We start from the raw sequence: 17,990 nt of genomic DNA, 5'->3' as shown, positions 1-17,990 counted from the left end.
AGCATAACAATGATTGGTTAAAGCTTTAGTTAGCTAGCAAGTTCGTATTATATAATTTTAATAAAATTAAATTTGTCGCGCCCATTTCGTTGAGCATGAATATTAGTGCAACACATTTATTAGCGATAGGTGAGTTAATAAAATTTGGCAGGTTTAATATTCATAAGAGACATTTCGAACATTTCAACCACCCGGACATATTATGTTCCGATAATCTAAATAGGCAGACAGTAATTATATTTGATTGCAAAGCATTTCACATTCGTTCATTATCGAAATAATTGTGTTGATAAATTTTTGGTAACAAAAAAAATTTCACTCGTCTGCAGTACGCTAAGTTATTTGTTTTCAAATTTTTATTTTAATAATTGGGCTGAAGTTTTTTGAGCATTCAAAAATTTATAGACGTTTCTTGATTTAATTAAAAATTTTAAAAGTCACAAATTTAAAGATACTAGACATTATAATCTTTCAATCAAATGGAAAGCTATGGTTTATGTAGTGTTCTAAATTTATGGTACGTTAATTAATATTTTCTTCCAAGTTATAATTAATCTCTACAATACAATATGGAATAAGATCTTAAATTCAGACGGAGTGTTTACATCAAGGAAACCGCACTTAGGTGTATGTACATATGTTAATACACCTAATTGCGTTACCATATCAAATTGTAGTACCTGCCCATTTTTAACGTATCAATTGGTTACCAACAAATGTAAAGATTTAAGGTGTATTTAATTACTTGGGTAGGGCCAACCCTATAAACCGACTTTGGCAATGTTGTTTCATTTCTAATTGAAACAAACCTTTTACGGTAGTTGTAAATGAATTTATAGCTTTGAAAATATATCCATGTTTTGGACTTGGATAAAGAAAGAAAAACTATTGCTAGGATCAATTCAAAAAAAAATTGATTTTATTTATCACTGATTTTCTTTATTTCGCAAAAAAACACCCTTTCACCCTAAAATAATTTTATAGGTTTCATACAATTAAAAACAACAAATTAAATTTTCTTTGCATATTTTTATTTTGAAATATGATTTTTAACAATTATTTAAACATTAACAACATTGTTTTGTTTTTTATTTTATAATTTTTTTTTTTTTGTAATATTTTATTCGTTTTTAATAAAAATTTTAGTACATATCCTTGTTTTTTTTTTCAGTTTTTTTTCCTTGTTTAAAGTTTAATATTTAGTTGTATTACTACATTTAATTATAATATTTATAAATAGCAAGTAAAAACTGAAATTGTATAATACAAATATATCAATACCGTTTATATTAAATTTAGTTTAATTATAATTTACAATATTTTAGACTTATTATGTTTTAGTGCCGTAAAATAATAAGAATACATTTTTTTTAAATGTTTTTTTTTTTTTTTACTTTTCTCAATAGTTTGTTTTTTATTTAAATTCATATTTGATTTTTTTTTTATTTTTTGTTTTTTAATTTATATTCTGCAAACGATACTATCTATAAAAAAAATTATTTCTACCTATTAAATAATTTATTTTATGCTTTTTTTATTAATAAATTTAAAGTGTTAAATTACATTTACAAAAGAATAGTACACTTCACTTCGTCTTTTATTTTTTTTTTATTTTAATTTATATTAGTAATTCTATGTCTGTTATACTGTAATTAAATTTTTGGTTGACTTTTTTTTAATTCAAAAATGTGATGTTTTTTTTTTTTTTTTGGTTTCTTTATTTTTAACGGCTGGTTTAATTAAATGTTTTACAAAGTGCTTCCGTGTTCATTATTTGCAGAATAATAAAAAATATACGTAATTTGTTGTATTCTATGAACTGTTAGGCATAATCTTTTTTTTTATTTTATTAAATATTTATAATTTATTTATTTTTTTTTTGTTAAATTGTTTCACAACATCGAGAGTTTATTTAACTTTTTTTTTTTTATTTTATATATATTTTTTTTTAACTCGGTAAGATTTTTTTTGTATAATATGCATGTTTAGTAATTTATGTTTTTTTTTTTTAGTTTTGTTTTAAGTTTAATATTTATATATTTTTTTTCTTTTTTTTTTTCTTTTTGGTTGAAAAATGATTGGCTGCATTTTTTGTAATTAGTTTTGGAATAAAAAAATTATTAAATTTATTCTCGACGCTCGTTTTCATTTCTTCCTCAGTTTTTTTTTTTGTTTTTCTTGTGATTTTTGTTTTAATTTTTTTTATAAAGATCCTACATTAAATTAAACATATATTTATTTATACATCTACATAACGTTGAAGGCGCGTAATATTCACATTTTTCTTTTCCTTAGTGTATCTTTTTTTATAATATAAATATTGTTTTTGTTGTTGTTGTTGTTTAAGCAAACTGTGTTTTATCTGTATTTCATATTTTTTTTTTGTTTCGTATCCAAGCAGTTTACTGTTATTTTGTTGAGATTTGTATCAATATTACTATGTGAAAGCTCGAATGTTTTATTATTTTTTTTTGGTTTCTTGCAATAACTAATGTTACATTTATAAGAAAAGAAAAGTGATGATGCTATTTTGTTTTTTTTTTTTGTTATTTTTTGTTTCTTGTATATTTATGATTATCTAAGTTTTTTTTTAATAAAGTTTTTACTCGCTGATTTTAAAATATTAATCTAAATTGTGTTTGGTGTTATTCAAGCTCCAATGTCATCTTTTTTTTATGCTAAATATACTATCAATGATGAAATAAAAAATGATTTGTTTCTATACAGGTTTTTTTTTATGTTCGGAGTTATATAAGGCTTATACTGATTTAACTACGACGATGGCTAATTCAAAACGGAAACAAAAACATATTTAGTATTTATAAATTTCTATTTCGTTTAAAAAGAAATCAATTTTTAATCTCATCAAAAACTATATTACATACAAATTTTACTTATTTTTAAATAAAATAAACTCAATAGACGTTAATTTTTTTATATACAATAGGTTCTAAGGAAAATAATAAAAAATTAAATCAAATTGTGCGGAATGTGCATATGTAAAACAAAAAAAAAAAAACACAATATTTACCTAACTTTTAAATGTTGAAGTTATTTTTCTTATGAATGTTCTTATATATCCTTTCGATTTTTGTAATGAAAAAAAAAATTAGATTAGTTCATTAAATAAACTTTATAATAATTAAAAGAAAAAAAAAAATAAACAAGTGAAATTGTAAATGATTTGTGAAATTTGAAGGAAAGCTGAACATAATTTTTTATGCACGAGAAATTATTATGACAAATACTTTAAATACTTGATTAACAGAGTATTTTATAAATTTTGTTTGTTTGTATTTATTTGAAATATACATTAAAGTACATAACATACTTAAGTTAAAAATTTACTTTGCAAATGTGCTATGAAATTAGCAAATAAAATGATCGAATTGATCTTGTTGATTCATTGCAATGACACGGAGTTCGAATTGAATGAAGATAATTATTATTATTATTTGATTTGTACGAATATTAATATGATTCGGGCAGTATACTTTGATGTGTTTTTATTTTTTGTTGTTGTGAACCATGTATTCGATTATGGTTACTATCAATTTGTATTTATTGATTAAAAGAAATTGTAAAAAAAGTTATTGAGAGTTTTATATATATTTGTTTGTTTTGTTTTTTTTTTTTTTTTTAATAAATTTTCATGTATTTTTAAATATTATTGAAAAGACAAATTTATTATCTGTTTTGTTTTTTTTTATTGAAAGATTTAATTTTGATCGCATAACGATCATAAATTGCTGTGCAGAAGATTGAAAAAAATAAAGTTTAGGTGTTGTAGAGAGAAGTAGAAAAAATTTTACTCTCCAAATCTTGCTATCCATTTATCCATGAACTGAAATAAAAATAAATTATAAAAAAATTAAAATTAAAAAATCAAAAAACAAAATTGAGGAATAAATAAATAAATAATAATTCATTTCCTTCCAACTTAAAAACAAAAATTTATAAAAAAAAAATACTATACGAAAGATAATTTCTAGTTGTTGTAATTTTTCTGTGTTAATGGACCGATATGTTTTAAAAATTGTATTTCTTCAAATTTTGGCTAGGTGGAGTTTGAACAAGTATTTATGTGTGGCAGTGTATTAAAAGTATTTTAAGTTTTTTTTTCTATCGTACGTTGAAAGAATATAAATATATGTGAATTTCAAAACCAAAACTTAAATTGAAACAAAAATCAAATTAAAAAAAAAATTGTTACTGTTAAGAAATTTTTTTTTTTTAATTATTTTTTCAACTTTAGTTTAAATATAAAGTCCTTAAAAATTTGAAATTTAACGAAATCTTCTTAAGTTCGTTTCAATGAGTAGAAACGAAGAGTAAAAAGATATATTGATGTCCATTATTAGTTAAAATGTTTTCTTACAAAGAGACTCTTGTTGTCACATTTTATTCAGACTCAGTTAAATTTAAAGTCACCATTTGAAATAGAAATTTTTAAATAAGTAAGTTAAATATAATGACGAGTCGATTTAGAAGAGTTTTTGTTTTTTATTTTCATAATTCGAATATCTTATCGATACGAATTCTAAGGTCTTGAAAGATAGACCAGAACATGTTGTTATATCTTGATTTTTCTTAAAGCTCGAACAACACATCGACAAATGTTCCAGTAATAACTACAATACGGCCATTTCAATTAACGGAGAGAGCCGAGTACTTATATTGTAACCTGTAATTACCCCAGAACTTTTACATTACCCCAGAACTTTTTAAATAGTCTTGGATAACTTTATTAGCGGAAGGTTTAGATGGTTTTTTTCACATCCTTAAATTTATAAAGAAAATAGATACCTAAAAATAAATAGTTTTTTAGGGTGTTTTAAATAATAAATAAATAAAAAAGAAGAATGAAATTTTAAATTCTTGAAAAAATCTGGAAGCTTTGCCACATCACAAGTGTGGCTAAAATTTTAGATTCATTTTTAAGTGAAGCACCGAAACTTTGAAAAATGGAACCTATCATTATTTTAAACTACAACAGTTTTCACTATTTTCAAAACAAAAAACCATTTCATACAAATTCAAATCAATATCTGAACAATCGTTCAAATTTCCACAAATCTTCAAAATAAAAAAATTGTATAAATTAAAAAAAATCAAACACAAAACTTAATTAACTTCTGTAAAAAAATTACCTTAAAATTATATATAACTTAAATCCTTAACATTATTATTTTTATAGAAAAAAATCATTAAAGCGTTTTAAAAAAGTGTCAACAGCATTAAAATTATTATTTACACATACATTATTAACTTTGAATAAATTAACATATTTACGAACAAGTTTAGAACAAATGTTTTATTACTGTGTCAGTATCTCTTTTTTTTAAAGTCTTATTTAGTAAAAGTATATTTTTAATGTAGTTGAAATGCTTGTATTTATAAAAAAATATATTAAAAAAAGAGAAACGTTTGAGTTTGATTTTTTTTTGTTTTGTTTTCATTTTGATAGATACGATGTAGTTTTCCATTTTTTTTTTTTTAATTTGTGTGTACCTTTCCTAGTTATTTTTTTTTTAATTTTTAAAGATCTTAACTAAACAACAGTTTATTAAGATTTTATATGTTAAAAAAAAAAACGAAGAATTGATTGTTTGACTTTTCAAAGATCTTTTTTCATATTTTGTTGTGGTTGTTTTTTTGGTTTCTTATTTTTGGCGATGATCTAAAACTTTTGTGTTTGTTGGAATATCTAGTATACTTCTATGTATTTTTAAGGATTGTAATATACAATGGCGTTTTTAGTTTTTTATTTTTTAAATTATATTTTAGAAGACCATTTCATTCTATTTAATTGTTGTAAATCCGATTTGTTATGTTTTTTTTTTTAGAAGAAAGCATTCAATTTCTAGTATTAAATTTTAAAATTCAGACGCAACTTATTTACGGCCTGTTTTTTCCCCGCTCGTAAGTATGTTTTTTTTTTTTTTAATTTTTGTTTTATATAAATTTATTATTTTATTTTTAAGATCTACTTCTAAGAAATGCTGTTGCTAGAGTAGAGACTAGATTTTTTTTTTGTTTTAGTATCAAAGCAGTATTTTTTTTTTCAGAGAAATGTTCGTATTTGGGTTTCGTTTTTTGTGTATTTATAAATACTTTGTGTGAATTGTTTTTTGTGTTTTTTTTTTTTATAAATTTTTATTACTAATTTTTGTTTTCTTATTTTTTGTTTGTCTTAAAAAATTGTGTTTAATGTGTAGCTTACCTTACTAATGGTTCCCAATTGCTTACGTCACACCATTAAGATGAGAAAAACTGTAGATGATCAAAAATAAAACTAAATAATAAATAAATAATGTGCAAACTAATTTAAAAATAAATAAACAAAAATAATATAAAATAAAAAAAACAGGAATCAACATACCTAAAGGATTAAACTAAAAAAAATAAAAATGATCCACTTTGGAATAATGTGATACTAATTGTGAGTTGGTTTTTCAATATTTGTAAAAGTACTAAGAGATAAAAAGAAAAATTAAGTTAAATAATAAAAAATAATAAACGAAAAAAGAAACAATTTAAAGTTTATACAATTTTATTGCATACATACATAATTATTTATTGAATTAAGGAATAATATTGGATATAGGATATACAAAAAATATAAAAAAAATAAACATAACCTTAACAATAACCCATTCTAATCAAATTTAAACAATGACAGTTAAAAACGATAGTGAATGACACGTACAAAATTAAAGTGCATGTTATAACTACAAAAACAAAAAAAAAAGGATCAAACAGAATATAATATAAAAAATCTAACAAACTAAAATAAAAAATGCAATACAAAAAGGTTCTAAAAAGGCATACGGAATGGTGTGGGAAGCAATCTTAAACAAATGAAAGATGGTTTCTTTTTATATTTGCAATGACATTTGCCGATGGAATTATTAAAAGATATCCTTTGATTGCAACAGGATACAAGTTGGATTAATCAAATGTTATTGCAAATATAAAAGTACAAAATATCGCATTTAGTTGTTGTTGTTGTTATAATATTTTCGTTTGTTGTTATTTTGTTTGGCTTTCGAATAAAATTAAAGTTTTTAAACAATTTTAATTTTTTGAATTTAAATTTAAAATAAATTTTCTTTTTAATTAAATTTTATTTAATTTTGAAACAATAGTTTATATTTTTTGGTTTTATAAATTTGATCTAAATATTTTTTTTAAATTTAATTTCTTAAACGATTATAAATAAAATAAAGTTTTTGTAAAAATTTTCGAATTGTTTGTTGCCATAAATGCGTTATTTTGTACAAAAGATTATTCTCCATCGTTCATATGTACGAATAAGGACCATCAGTTAAGGCGCTACACAGTAACAATCAAGAATTGTCATCCTTATTTGAACCACCCCCACCGACCCCTGAGCCTTGTGTGTTTGCACTGCGTCCACCAACTGGTGCTCGTACGGCTGGTGGCTTATATTCTAAGCCAGGATCGAATTGCATTAGAACGAATACCTTTAATAAAAAAAATATTAATATATTTCATTAATTTATTAAAAAGTTAAAGAAATTTCATACCTGATCGGTTGGCAGTAAGGAAAAGTCATCGGGTGGGTTTGTTATTACATAACGTTTACTACTTGCATCACAACTCGAACTTGTATCTCGAAATCTATAAAGACCAATACAAAGCATGCCATAGGATTTTAGCGCAGCGACAAAAAGATCTCCATATTTGCCACATTCTCCGAATTGAGCCAATGGCCCATCGTATAGTGAGATCTGACCCACTCGGCACCTGTTGGTAAATTCAATCAAATATTTAATTTTTAGTCATGTCATCGCTTAAAGCAGAATAATGGTGATTAAGGATTTATTAATCAAATAAACCAAACTAAAAGTTTTAAACAGCTATAGTTTAAAAGTTAAATGTGAACGGAGAATTTGTGAAAACCTCCAAATGATCTGGTAATTTGAATTTCATACTGTGCATTCTGAAAAACTAATATCATAGCGAAACTTTTTCTTTACGATCTCGTTTTCTTTTTTTATATCAAGTTTTTTGCTTGCTTCAAAAGTGTACTAGCCAAAATGTTTTGTTTAGGAAGAGAATTTAGCAAGGAGTATTCCGATAACTGCTTTAATCTAATACTCCCTCTTCCATTTACAGAGGAGACATCATTGTACTTCTTCGAAATTTTGAATGATTAGTCACAACACAAAAATATCATTTATGGTCTTGCTGCATTGAAAATTTATATACACACAAGGTTTTCATTGCACCTCTCTTCATGTTAACTGCTCAAACATATTTGGTTAAAATGATGACCGATACAATTTTTTGGGGTACTCATCTACATAAGTACATTTAACTATACCTATACTTTTCTAATGGGTTTTAATTTTCTTAATTCGAATCCAAAGTATAAAAATGTGTGACGTCACTTTTTGTAGGAATAAGAAATTCAAGATGAGTTTGTACCATCGAAACACGACATGATAGATTTTTTTTGGCTACTGATTCGAATTTAGAATATTAAAATCTATTAGTATATTTTGGCTAAATGAAAAATTAAAGATCATTAAAGCCCAAAATAAAATATAAAACTTTAAATATTATTCAGTTTTTTTGAGCCTCGTAATTTTTATTATCCTATAAAAAGGCAAAAATTCCAATGTTTTAAAGAAAATTAAAAGACGAGCTGTGTAATTAATAAATAAAAAATTTAAGAAATAGCAGAATTAAACCTCTAAATGTTTGTTTTACTCATTTGGCAATTTTTGGATTTTATTTTCTTCAACATTCTTGCTAAGGGCTCAGTTATAGCTATCATTAAAATCCATCATTACAAATTGGAACACCAGGAATCTGAAATGTTTTACTCATGAGCGTTTGTAGCAATAAGTATAAATTTAGGTCATTAAATAATTATGACACTTGCGCTTCAATCAATTTTTGTTTTGTTTTTTTTTTTGGAACTGGATAGTAAAAAAATCGAACGCCATCAGTAAAACACATACGGATATTTTTTGGCATTTGGCAATCAGATGTTCAGTAAAATGAAATTTCATCAGTTAAGTGTATAAAATGAATTTGTGAATAAAATTTAAAAGCAAATGCATTGATTTGTTTTTGAAAAAATCAGTGGAAATATATTTCATTTCATCAAAATTTTGCTCAAAATAAAAGATTAAAGTATTCACAATAGCAAAACAAAATTTGTATTCATATAATTTTAATGATAGATATAACTGAGCCCTAAGCCAAACGATACTTTTTTAAAGGTTTTTGGTATAGTTAACTCGAATCCGAAGTCAGAAATATGATATCAGCTCTAGTTTTCGAAATATTACTGTTAGAAAACGCACAGTTAACCAATCGATACTTTTCCGAACTTTGTTGGTGTGCTTTTTAAATCAGAAATATTATATCAGCATTTTTCATTTTCTAAAAGTTATATTTATATGTATTTTATCATATAAAATTTTTTCTTTGTCAAAAATTCGATTGATTTGACATGGATCAATACGTATTTTAAGGGTAAGAGGGCTAATTTTTTAAAAACTTACAACCTAATTAAAGACTTACCTATCGCGATTACTTAAACTTTCGGCCGTACTGTATCCACCTCTGAGACCAGCACCCTCAGCCAGGATCAACTCCAGTTCTGGTGTAGCGCCACCCGTTATGAGTGATCGTATCAGTGTTAAGGCGTTTTGATTGAAATATGTCTAAAAATATCAGAATTTAATAAAAATTCTTTAAGAAATTTAGTTTTTGTTTTTTTTTTTTTGTTTTACCGTTGACATCAATGAATCTAATACACTAACAGCGAACGCAGTACCGCAAGCGAACGGTTGTGTTAAATAAAGTTCTGTATCGGGATCGTCGTCATCGTCTTGATCGAGAAACTGTACGTTACTATCGTTAACCAGTTCTATACAAAAGAAGTTTTATTAAATATTTCTTAAATAAAATATGTTTGAGCAAACCTGTAATCATTGGAACGTTAGCACCATAAACAGAACCTCTTCGCTGCAACACTATCGGACTTCCGGCTGTTGCCGATAGATTATCAAATTCTGGACCACGTTGACTCAATACACCGATTGTGTCATCGAATGTCATCGCTTTAATATTTAACGATGCTAAAATTGCTTCCTTATCGGCTAACGTTGGATCATCATTGCTAGGAACTTTGGCCGATAGAATACAACACATATCACATAGGTTCACATTGACAGCTCGCAAATCGGCTCGACTCAATGGCGATCCATTGAGTACCGATATTTTTGGAAGATTCTGCAACATCTTCCATTCTCGTCGAATGTAATCGACTGAGCCCACTATCACCACATGCTTCAGTTCATGATAGTGAAAATTTGACGCACGCAATGGCATAACCAAATTACGTAGTCCTATCAATGGTGAATCTGGATCAGCGAACAAACAAACCACTACGTGACCATTAAGGACCGTCATTGCCGCTTGATTTCGATCCTAAAAAAGGATATAAAATTTGTTTTAGTCTTCAAAGTGTTTAGAAGGAATAATTTCGATCTTACCAATATACAGTCTTCTAGATTTCTCGCCGGACTCCAATGGAACATTCCGGTCGAGTCGTACTTCATCTCGGTCTTCTCGAAGTCGAAATCCTTCGATTGATCATCAGCAATACCAGCGGGCAGTGTAACACTACCTGGCTGATTCTGTGCAGTGCCCGAGCTACGACTAGTCGGCCTAAATTTCAAAATAATAAAATTTGAATTTTAGTACAAAACTGTAAACTCAAAATGGGCCAATGGCTTGCAATAAGTTTCGAAAATAATGTTTGAAAAATAAAAAAAAATATAGAAAAATTAAACTAAAATTAAAAATATGGCTAAATGCATTCTAAAAAAACATTTTTGTACGATTCCGAAAAAAATATAATATACATAATTATTGTTTGTGTCGAATTATGAGCAAAATTGTTGTTGTATTGAACGATTTGTTGCAAAAAAAATATGGTTCCAATCCAACGAACGAAAAAAAAAAAAAAAATCTGAACAAAATATATATGTAAAAACTTATTGCCTCCTAAAATGTTCCAACCAAATACAAAATATTGCTTGTGCCGAAAATATGTGCTGTGATGCGAAAAGGTGTGTTTCAAAAAATTAAACGTTGTTTATATACTCAAAAGTTATAGATAAATGCTGGTTTTGCAAAAAATGATGATAAATGCCAAAATAATTGATTTTTGTTGTTGTTGTAAGTGAACCAAGTGTATAAATACAGCCATCAAAATATATAAGTGGTAAAAAAGTGTGTGTTTTTTTTTTTAAGAAAGTCATATAGTGAAGAGAGAGAAGGGTTTTTTTTGCTTTAATTAATTAGTGACTGAATGAGAATGAACCATTTCAACGTTAAACAGATTAAAATCGATACACTTTTTTCTCGCACTTTGATTGGCTAGTTGTCAAAGAAAAATTTGGGAAGATGTCAATTGACTTTGACAGCTAGCCAATGAAAAGCCGAGAGTTGTTAAATTGATTTTATATCCATTTCGTACTGAACACGGCTACTATGTGGTTTTTGTTGTGTATGTATAAAAAATGGTATGTTGCGTCCTGATTAAGAAACAAATAAAATAAAACTTGTAAAAGCAGTTGAAATGAATATCATTATATGTTTATTTTTATATATTTTTTTTTAAAATTAATTCGTGCAATAATTTTTTTTTTATTTTTCTAAAATACAAATAAGAGTGGTTTTAAGAGTAAAAATCAAATACTTGCCTTGGAAACTTAGGGTAACATATATTATACTCAAAGAAAAGAAAGGGTTTTTAAAAAAGCAGAACAAAGGCTTATACGAAAGGCTGATATACAAAAAAAATAATATATAAGGTAAAAGGTAAAAGCCAATTGGTTTAATAATAAGAAAAGTGCCGAAGACCAATTTTATTTATTATGATGTAAGAATTGTTTATTTATTTAACAACCGTTAAGCGTAATTCAATCAATATTGTTTAAAGTGAGACAAAAATTGAGTTCCTCATCGAGCAAAGCAAAAAGCAAAGATATTTATGGTTTTTTTTTCAAACTTGAGCGTGCAATTCTTTCAAGTTTTTTTTTGTTTTGCGCAGAAAATCTTTCAAATAAGCAAATTAGAGAATTAATCAACGCATATCGTTCAGAATTTGTAAATTGAGGCCATTCTTTGAACAAAAAATCGGTGCAGGTTTTTTCGATTTTCTTTTTCAGTAATTTCAAAATTTAATCAAATGTGTATTATTCTTTACCATTTGATATCCCCCACGTTAAATAACTTTTTGAAAATATTTAATTAACCATAAGCGGATCAACAAAACTTGATAAAAACAACTTGATAAAAACGTAGATAATCCGATTTCATGTATCTTTTAGCTTGACTTGAACGTGAGTATGCTTCTTCTAAAAACCTACTTGAAAGATCCGAAAAATAAGATGCTGGGTTCTCCATAGTAAAAATTTAACTTAAATGCTTGATTTCGTGAGAGATCTGAGGAGATAAGATTTTGACGGTCAGGTCAGACAGCGATGATTAGCAGGATTCTGCTCTTGTAATTGGAGCCACCATAGAAACTAGCTATTAAGTAAGCTTGAACTGGACACACTACCATTGAATTTTCAACTGCATTTCAACTATCGAAGGCCAAAACAGTAATAAAAGATTTTAAGATTTTTTACAATAATCGTCAAGCTTATCAAAAATTGTAGATAAAATTACTTTTTTTTCGTTTACCAAGATAGTCAGTCCGAATGCCAATTTATAATTTTCGGGAGAAAGACTCGAAATTTAAGAAAAAGAAGATCGTTATTCTGGTAATTTTTCGGAAGAAAGGAGTAAAGTAACTTTATGAAGTGTCGTACCGAAACTATACAGTTTTGTGCTACTTGTGATACCTTCTCTTCTTAAATTAATATCCACACGTTAAAATTTTTTTATGAATATTGATAGCTTAGAAGGCAAAAGCGAAAAACTCCAACATCAAATAGATTATTAACTTTATACTAGCTCTTATCATTTCGCTTAATGAAGAAATGAACATCGTGCAAGATGAAAATACCAATTTTTCGATATTAAAAAGGTATGCGTTTTGTAACGAAATTAAATCTTATCGAAAAGTATTTTTGTTAATCTTAGGAAAACAACTTTAGTTGTAAAATTGTGTCACATGATGAAAACAGAACGAAATACAAATACATATCAACAGAACAATAGATTTTTTTTTATTTGAACAAAAGAAGCTATAAATTTTCGATGACGTTCAATTGCATTGATAACATTAATTAATTTGTAGGTTTGGTAGTGAGTTTCTGAAATTGCGTTTCTTAAGACCGCTTTTGGTGCTCGATGCAGAGTATCCAATTTTTCCGATTTTCAAAACTATGTACCATTTATTGTGATAGGATGAATCCAAATATAATAGTCCAGGGGTATAGTGTCATTAAACATTTCAAAATGTAAGGTTTCAATAACGGGTAAGATTTGTACCTACACATTTTTGGAGAAAAATGAAACCACATAAGTTTTTTGGTGAACGGGTTTCAGGTCAAATGAAACAAATATTTTCTTTTTGTCACTTGACATGAAACCCGTTCACCAAAAAACTTATGTAATTACAAAAAGGTCACCAATATCAATAGATAAAAAATGAAACCTTTTATTTCTCGTCGAGCTGACATCCTAACGATAAAAGCCTGTCTTTGAGCTAATATGAAGAGTAACATTTTTAATAAAAAAATAAAGAAATGAAAAGAAAAATACAGTGTTTATATTCTCATGCTAAAAAAGTTAAAAATCATATTGGTCCTTTAGATAAATCATGAGATTTTAATTTCTTAGTCGATTTATAGGTTGCCAAAAGATTGTCCATATCGTTGAGAAATTAGACCGAAAGACCGAAACAAATTGTGCTATTTTTTTTATTCTTGAGTTCTCTAAATAAAAATATAGGTATTTAAAAACTGTTGAAAAATATGCAGCAATAATAAAGCTAAGATCTAACACTTCTAGATTCAAAAAATATAGAATTCTTAAATGGACAAAGTTTTATATTTTATTTTATTTTATATTTTATCATTTCAAAATAATGTTATATGAAATATTAAAAAAAATAATTATTTTTTTTCAAACGAAGTTGCATGCTCTCTAATGATGTATAGACGTATGAACTTTATAAAAAAAATTATTAGAAGTTTAAAAAAGAAGCTAAAAAAAATCTTAAAACCACTCATACACTATTTGTAATTATTTTTTTTTTTTTTAATCAAGGAAGGATTTTTCGTATAGCATTTTACATATTTATTTATATGAGATAAAAAAAGTTTTTTATAAAAAAAACTTTACTAAATGATATTCATTTCACTGAGAAAAAAGAGAAGAAGTTGAATTCAAAAAAATAAAACCATTACAAGAATTATTGTTTTTTTTTTTGTATTTTTTTTTGAAAAAAGTCGAAAATACGGTCTAGCAAGACAATGCAAATGTAACACAAATTAGACAAAGACAATGTAAATAACAAGTAACAAGAATAATGAGACATAGCACAAAGAACACGACATAAAATCATTATTATAATTAAAGTGGTGGTATTTGTAGCAGAGTTGTAGTTTAGTATTATTTTTTTAGTCAAAAAAATAATAATAATTTATTATCATTACACATAAAACAAGACAACACAAAACAAAAGGAAATTAGACGCATACATGAGCTTTTTAACTTCGTAAGCAAGTTGATAGCCCGCATAAGGATTAGCATCGGTTTCTGAAGGCCTGAAATTAAATTTGGTTTTAAGCAATATTTTCAGTTTTGTTTTTTTTTTTTTTGTTAATTTGGTTATAACGAAATTTTTTTGTAAGTAGATTTTAAAGAGTCTTTATAAAAAAAATATTTTTTTAGTCAGTTAGATTAAGCAGTTAGTACGTAAGAAGGTTAAGAGAATTTTTAAAAAAATTGTTTTGCAAAATGATGGTTAATGAGTTCATCATGTTTCCCAAAAAAAAAAAATATTTCTTTTTTTGTAATATGTAGATTCAAGGACTTATTGGCAAAACAATAAAACCTAAGCGAGCGATCTGTATATGTTCGAGGCGTAGCAGCTTCATGTGATATGAAAAATTTTGTTTTGTCTATTACCAACAAACCTACTCGACGAGAGGCTATCTACAGTGGAACAAGATACTTACCAAATGTGCTTTAAAAAGAAAAACTTAAACAAACTTAATTTATTTGCTTTTTCTTTAGAAATTTAAGTGGTAACAGAAATAATAGTAAAGGTACTAAGTCTGGCAGAAAGTAAAAGTAACCTTCCTTCTTTTTCTTTGGTTTATTTTTTTGTTGGGTCAAAATATTTGCTTGTAACACAATAAATAAACATAAAATAACATTGTATTGATTTAAACAAAAAAATCAAAACTTACCTATTGTATGTTGATGGTGACATAAGTGTGCCCTCGATTTGACCTCGATTCACTGTTGGTTTCACCTTGTTCACCTGTTTTGTGGTAGAATTTATTTGTAACGTTGATCCACCATTATTTGTACCATTTGGTCGGCGTCCATTTCGATTTATAACTGGAGAAAAAATAAGGAAAATATTAATTTACTGTTGAATGGTAATTTTGTAAAATAAAGATTTGTTTCGAAATTATAGTTGAAGAATTTTTAGTTCTTTAAAAAGATATTGCCCATTATTCTGTTTGTTTAAAATAACATTTGATAACAGTATAGAAAACTGTTATAAAAGTCCAATCAGTCTTACGGATTCATGATCTATAGAAACTTTTATATGAACAGCTAAAATTTCCACATCAGAAAAAAATGTTACGCATACGCCACAGTGATCCATTTCGATAATACTTTAAATAGTGGAGTGTATCTTCCACATTTTGTTAATCTCTAAATTGATATACCCAATGAAAGCTGATATAGCAACCAGTAAGCATATCCAAAAATTAATAGCAAATTTGATCAAGATAAACGTTTTTTAGAAATGAATCAAGCAACTTTTGAAATATTAATTTTCTAATATTTCTATCTCAAAAAACAAACTTAACTCTTCAACTGTTAAAAAAAAAGATTTATTTTAAGACAAATAACTTACGAGTCATATCCTCCCGATCTCTTGTAATGTCACCTGTAAGAACACAAAAACGATTTAAATATCTACAAGTTAATAAATAAATTAAGTGTTAATTTTTGTTTTATTTTTATTTATCAAATGTAGACAGTACACAATTTGATTATATAGCAACAAACGATGAGCAATATACCAACAGTGAGAAAAATTAATGAAGAAATGTGATGAATAAAAAAAAAAAACAAAAAAAAAATAATAGTTTTTTTTTTCAAAGCAACAAAATATTAAAAAATAAAATATGTATAACGTAAAAAATTAATTAATACACAAACAAATTAAATACATAAATTACACAGCACATGGAAATAATTATTTAATAAATATGCAAATTAATTTACAACAATTTCAACATTTATTCTGAAGATCATATTCAGTTTGCAGAAATTAAAAACGAAATTGTTATTTTATTATAATAATATGTAATAATAATAATAATAAAACATGCTTGAGATAATTGTTTTTATTTTCACCTCGTTTCAGTCTATATTTCTGATATTTTTGTTTAAATTAAAAAAAAATTATAAATTTGTGGTTTCATAAGAAATTAAAAATGAAAATTAAAAATAACGAATAGTATATAAAGCCAATACAGGACCAAATTAATATAAGCTTAAGCAAAAAAGAAGAAGAAAAGAAAATCAGAAGCGATTTTTAATTGCAAATAAAAAATATTAATTAAAATAAAAAAAAAATAAATTTAAAGCAAAAACAAATGTACTCGTATTGAAAACAAAAAAAAACTGAAATTAAGATCTAATGTGGCATTTCGTTGTTGGGATTTTGCATTTTGAAATATAGGATTGCATTGCCATATTTTTTTTTTGTTTCAATACTTAAGTATTTTTTACAATGGAAGACATCATTTTTTGCTTTTTTTTCTGTTTTGTGTGTATACATTTTTTTTTTAATTGATTGTATATTAGTATTTGTTTACCCGATGATGATCCACGCACATGCACCCTTTTGGGTAGTTCTGGAGGAGTAAATGTAGGTGCGGGATGATGGTCATCTGTAAAACATTTCACTTGATCAGAACCTCAAACCCACATTGCGATTTTTAATTAAAAGTAAAAAAAACAAAAATGAAATCAATAAAACACAAACAATTTGAATTGATTGGTTTTTTTTTTCGTCTTTAGAGGATGTTAAGGGAAGTGTTAATTTAAATTAAAAAAATAATAAATTTACAAAAATATAATTATTTGGATTATATTTCAAATTAAAAAAAAATAAATAAAATAAAATTTGTTTGTAATAAAAGTTAAATAGAACAAAAATCGATATAAATTTTAATTTGTGGTAAGACGAGGAAAGTTGGCACAGAAATACGATTTTTTTGTCGAGTTCACAAAGGCTTAATGGATACGTTTTTTTTTTTTTTGCATTTTAAAACATTGTCCGGCAGATGCAAAAGCTATCTTTATTTTGTACTGCTTCACATTCGTGTAGAATATTGTATTGATTGAGGGTTTTGAAAAATCCCAACAAATAAGCCATTTTAAATAAAAACAATTTTTTTTTTATTAATTCCCACTTTTTTTTGAAGCTGAAAATACTTTTGGACTCTATAAAAACGAACATAAATTTAAATTTACCAAAGCAATAGCAGTACTTTCTATTTAATATTAAATATTTTACTAATTGTTACTGTAACATTAAGCCTAATTGAATATTTAAAAAAATAAGCCACAAATAAGCATTTAAGTTTAAGTTTTTTTTTTTAATCGATCGTTAAAATATTAAACAACCGACAACCAACAGCGTGTTTAATTTTTTGCAAGGATATTTCTATCTTTCATATATTTTTCAGAGACTGCACATTTCAATACGTTTTTTTCTATATTTTTAT

The 17,990-nt window shown here is 25.7% G+C and overlaps 1 protein-coding gene across 41 annotated transcripts in view; it reads right to left on the bottom strand.

Annotated features, from left to right (window-relative positions):
- Positions 1–1,649: 1,649 nt before the first annotated feature.
- Positions 1,650–17,990, bottom strand: part of LOC129916634 (calcium-activated potassium channel slowpoke) — a 133,911-nt gene continuing 117,570 nt past the window's right edge. For 17 of the 41 annotated variants that reach the window (XM_055996694.1, XM_055996690.1, XM_055996704.1 and 14 more), the window contains 10 exons: positions 17,076–17,150; positions 16,106–16,138; positions 15,423–15,576; positions 14,709–14,774; positions 10,539–10,713; positions 9,966–10,473; positions 9,774–9,910; positions 9,562–9,704; positions 7,551–7,770; positions 6,536–7,487 (listed from right to left, as the gene is read on the bottom strand). In XM_055996694.1, coding sequence (XP_055852669.1) covers positions 7,350–7,487; positions 7,551–7,770; positions 9,562–9,704; positions 9,774–9,910; positions 9,966–10,473; positions 10,539–10,713; positions 14,709–14,774; positions 15,423–15,576; positions 16,106–16,138; positions 17,076–17,150 — 1,649 coding nt within the window. In that variant the 3' untranslated portion in view covers positions 6,536–7,349. Of the gene's footprint in view, positions 3,845–6,223; positions 6,274–6,382; positions 6,474–6,535; positions 7,488–7,550; positions 7,771–9,561; positions 9,705–9,773; positions 9,911–9,965; positions 10,474–10,538; positions 10,714–14,708; positions 14,775–15,422; positions 15,577–16,105; positions 16,139–17,075; positions 17,151–17,990 lie in introns of those variants that run through there. The other 24 variants (XM_055996724.1, XM_055996720.1, XM_055996716.1 and 21 more) reach the window with 6 other exon arrangements.

This window comes from Episyrphus balteatus, chromosome 3 (assembly GCF_945859705.1).
Source record: "Episyrphus balteatus chromosome 3, idEpiBalt1.1, whole genome shotgun sequence".
NCBI lineage: Eukaryota > Metazoa > Arthropoda > Insecta > Diptera > Syrphidae > Episyrphus > Episyrphus balteatus.
This window is presented reverse-complemented; position numbering and strand designations above follow the sequence as displayed.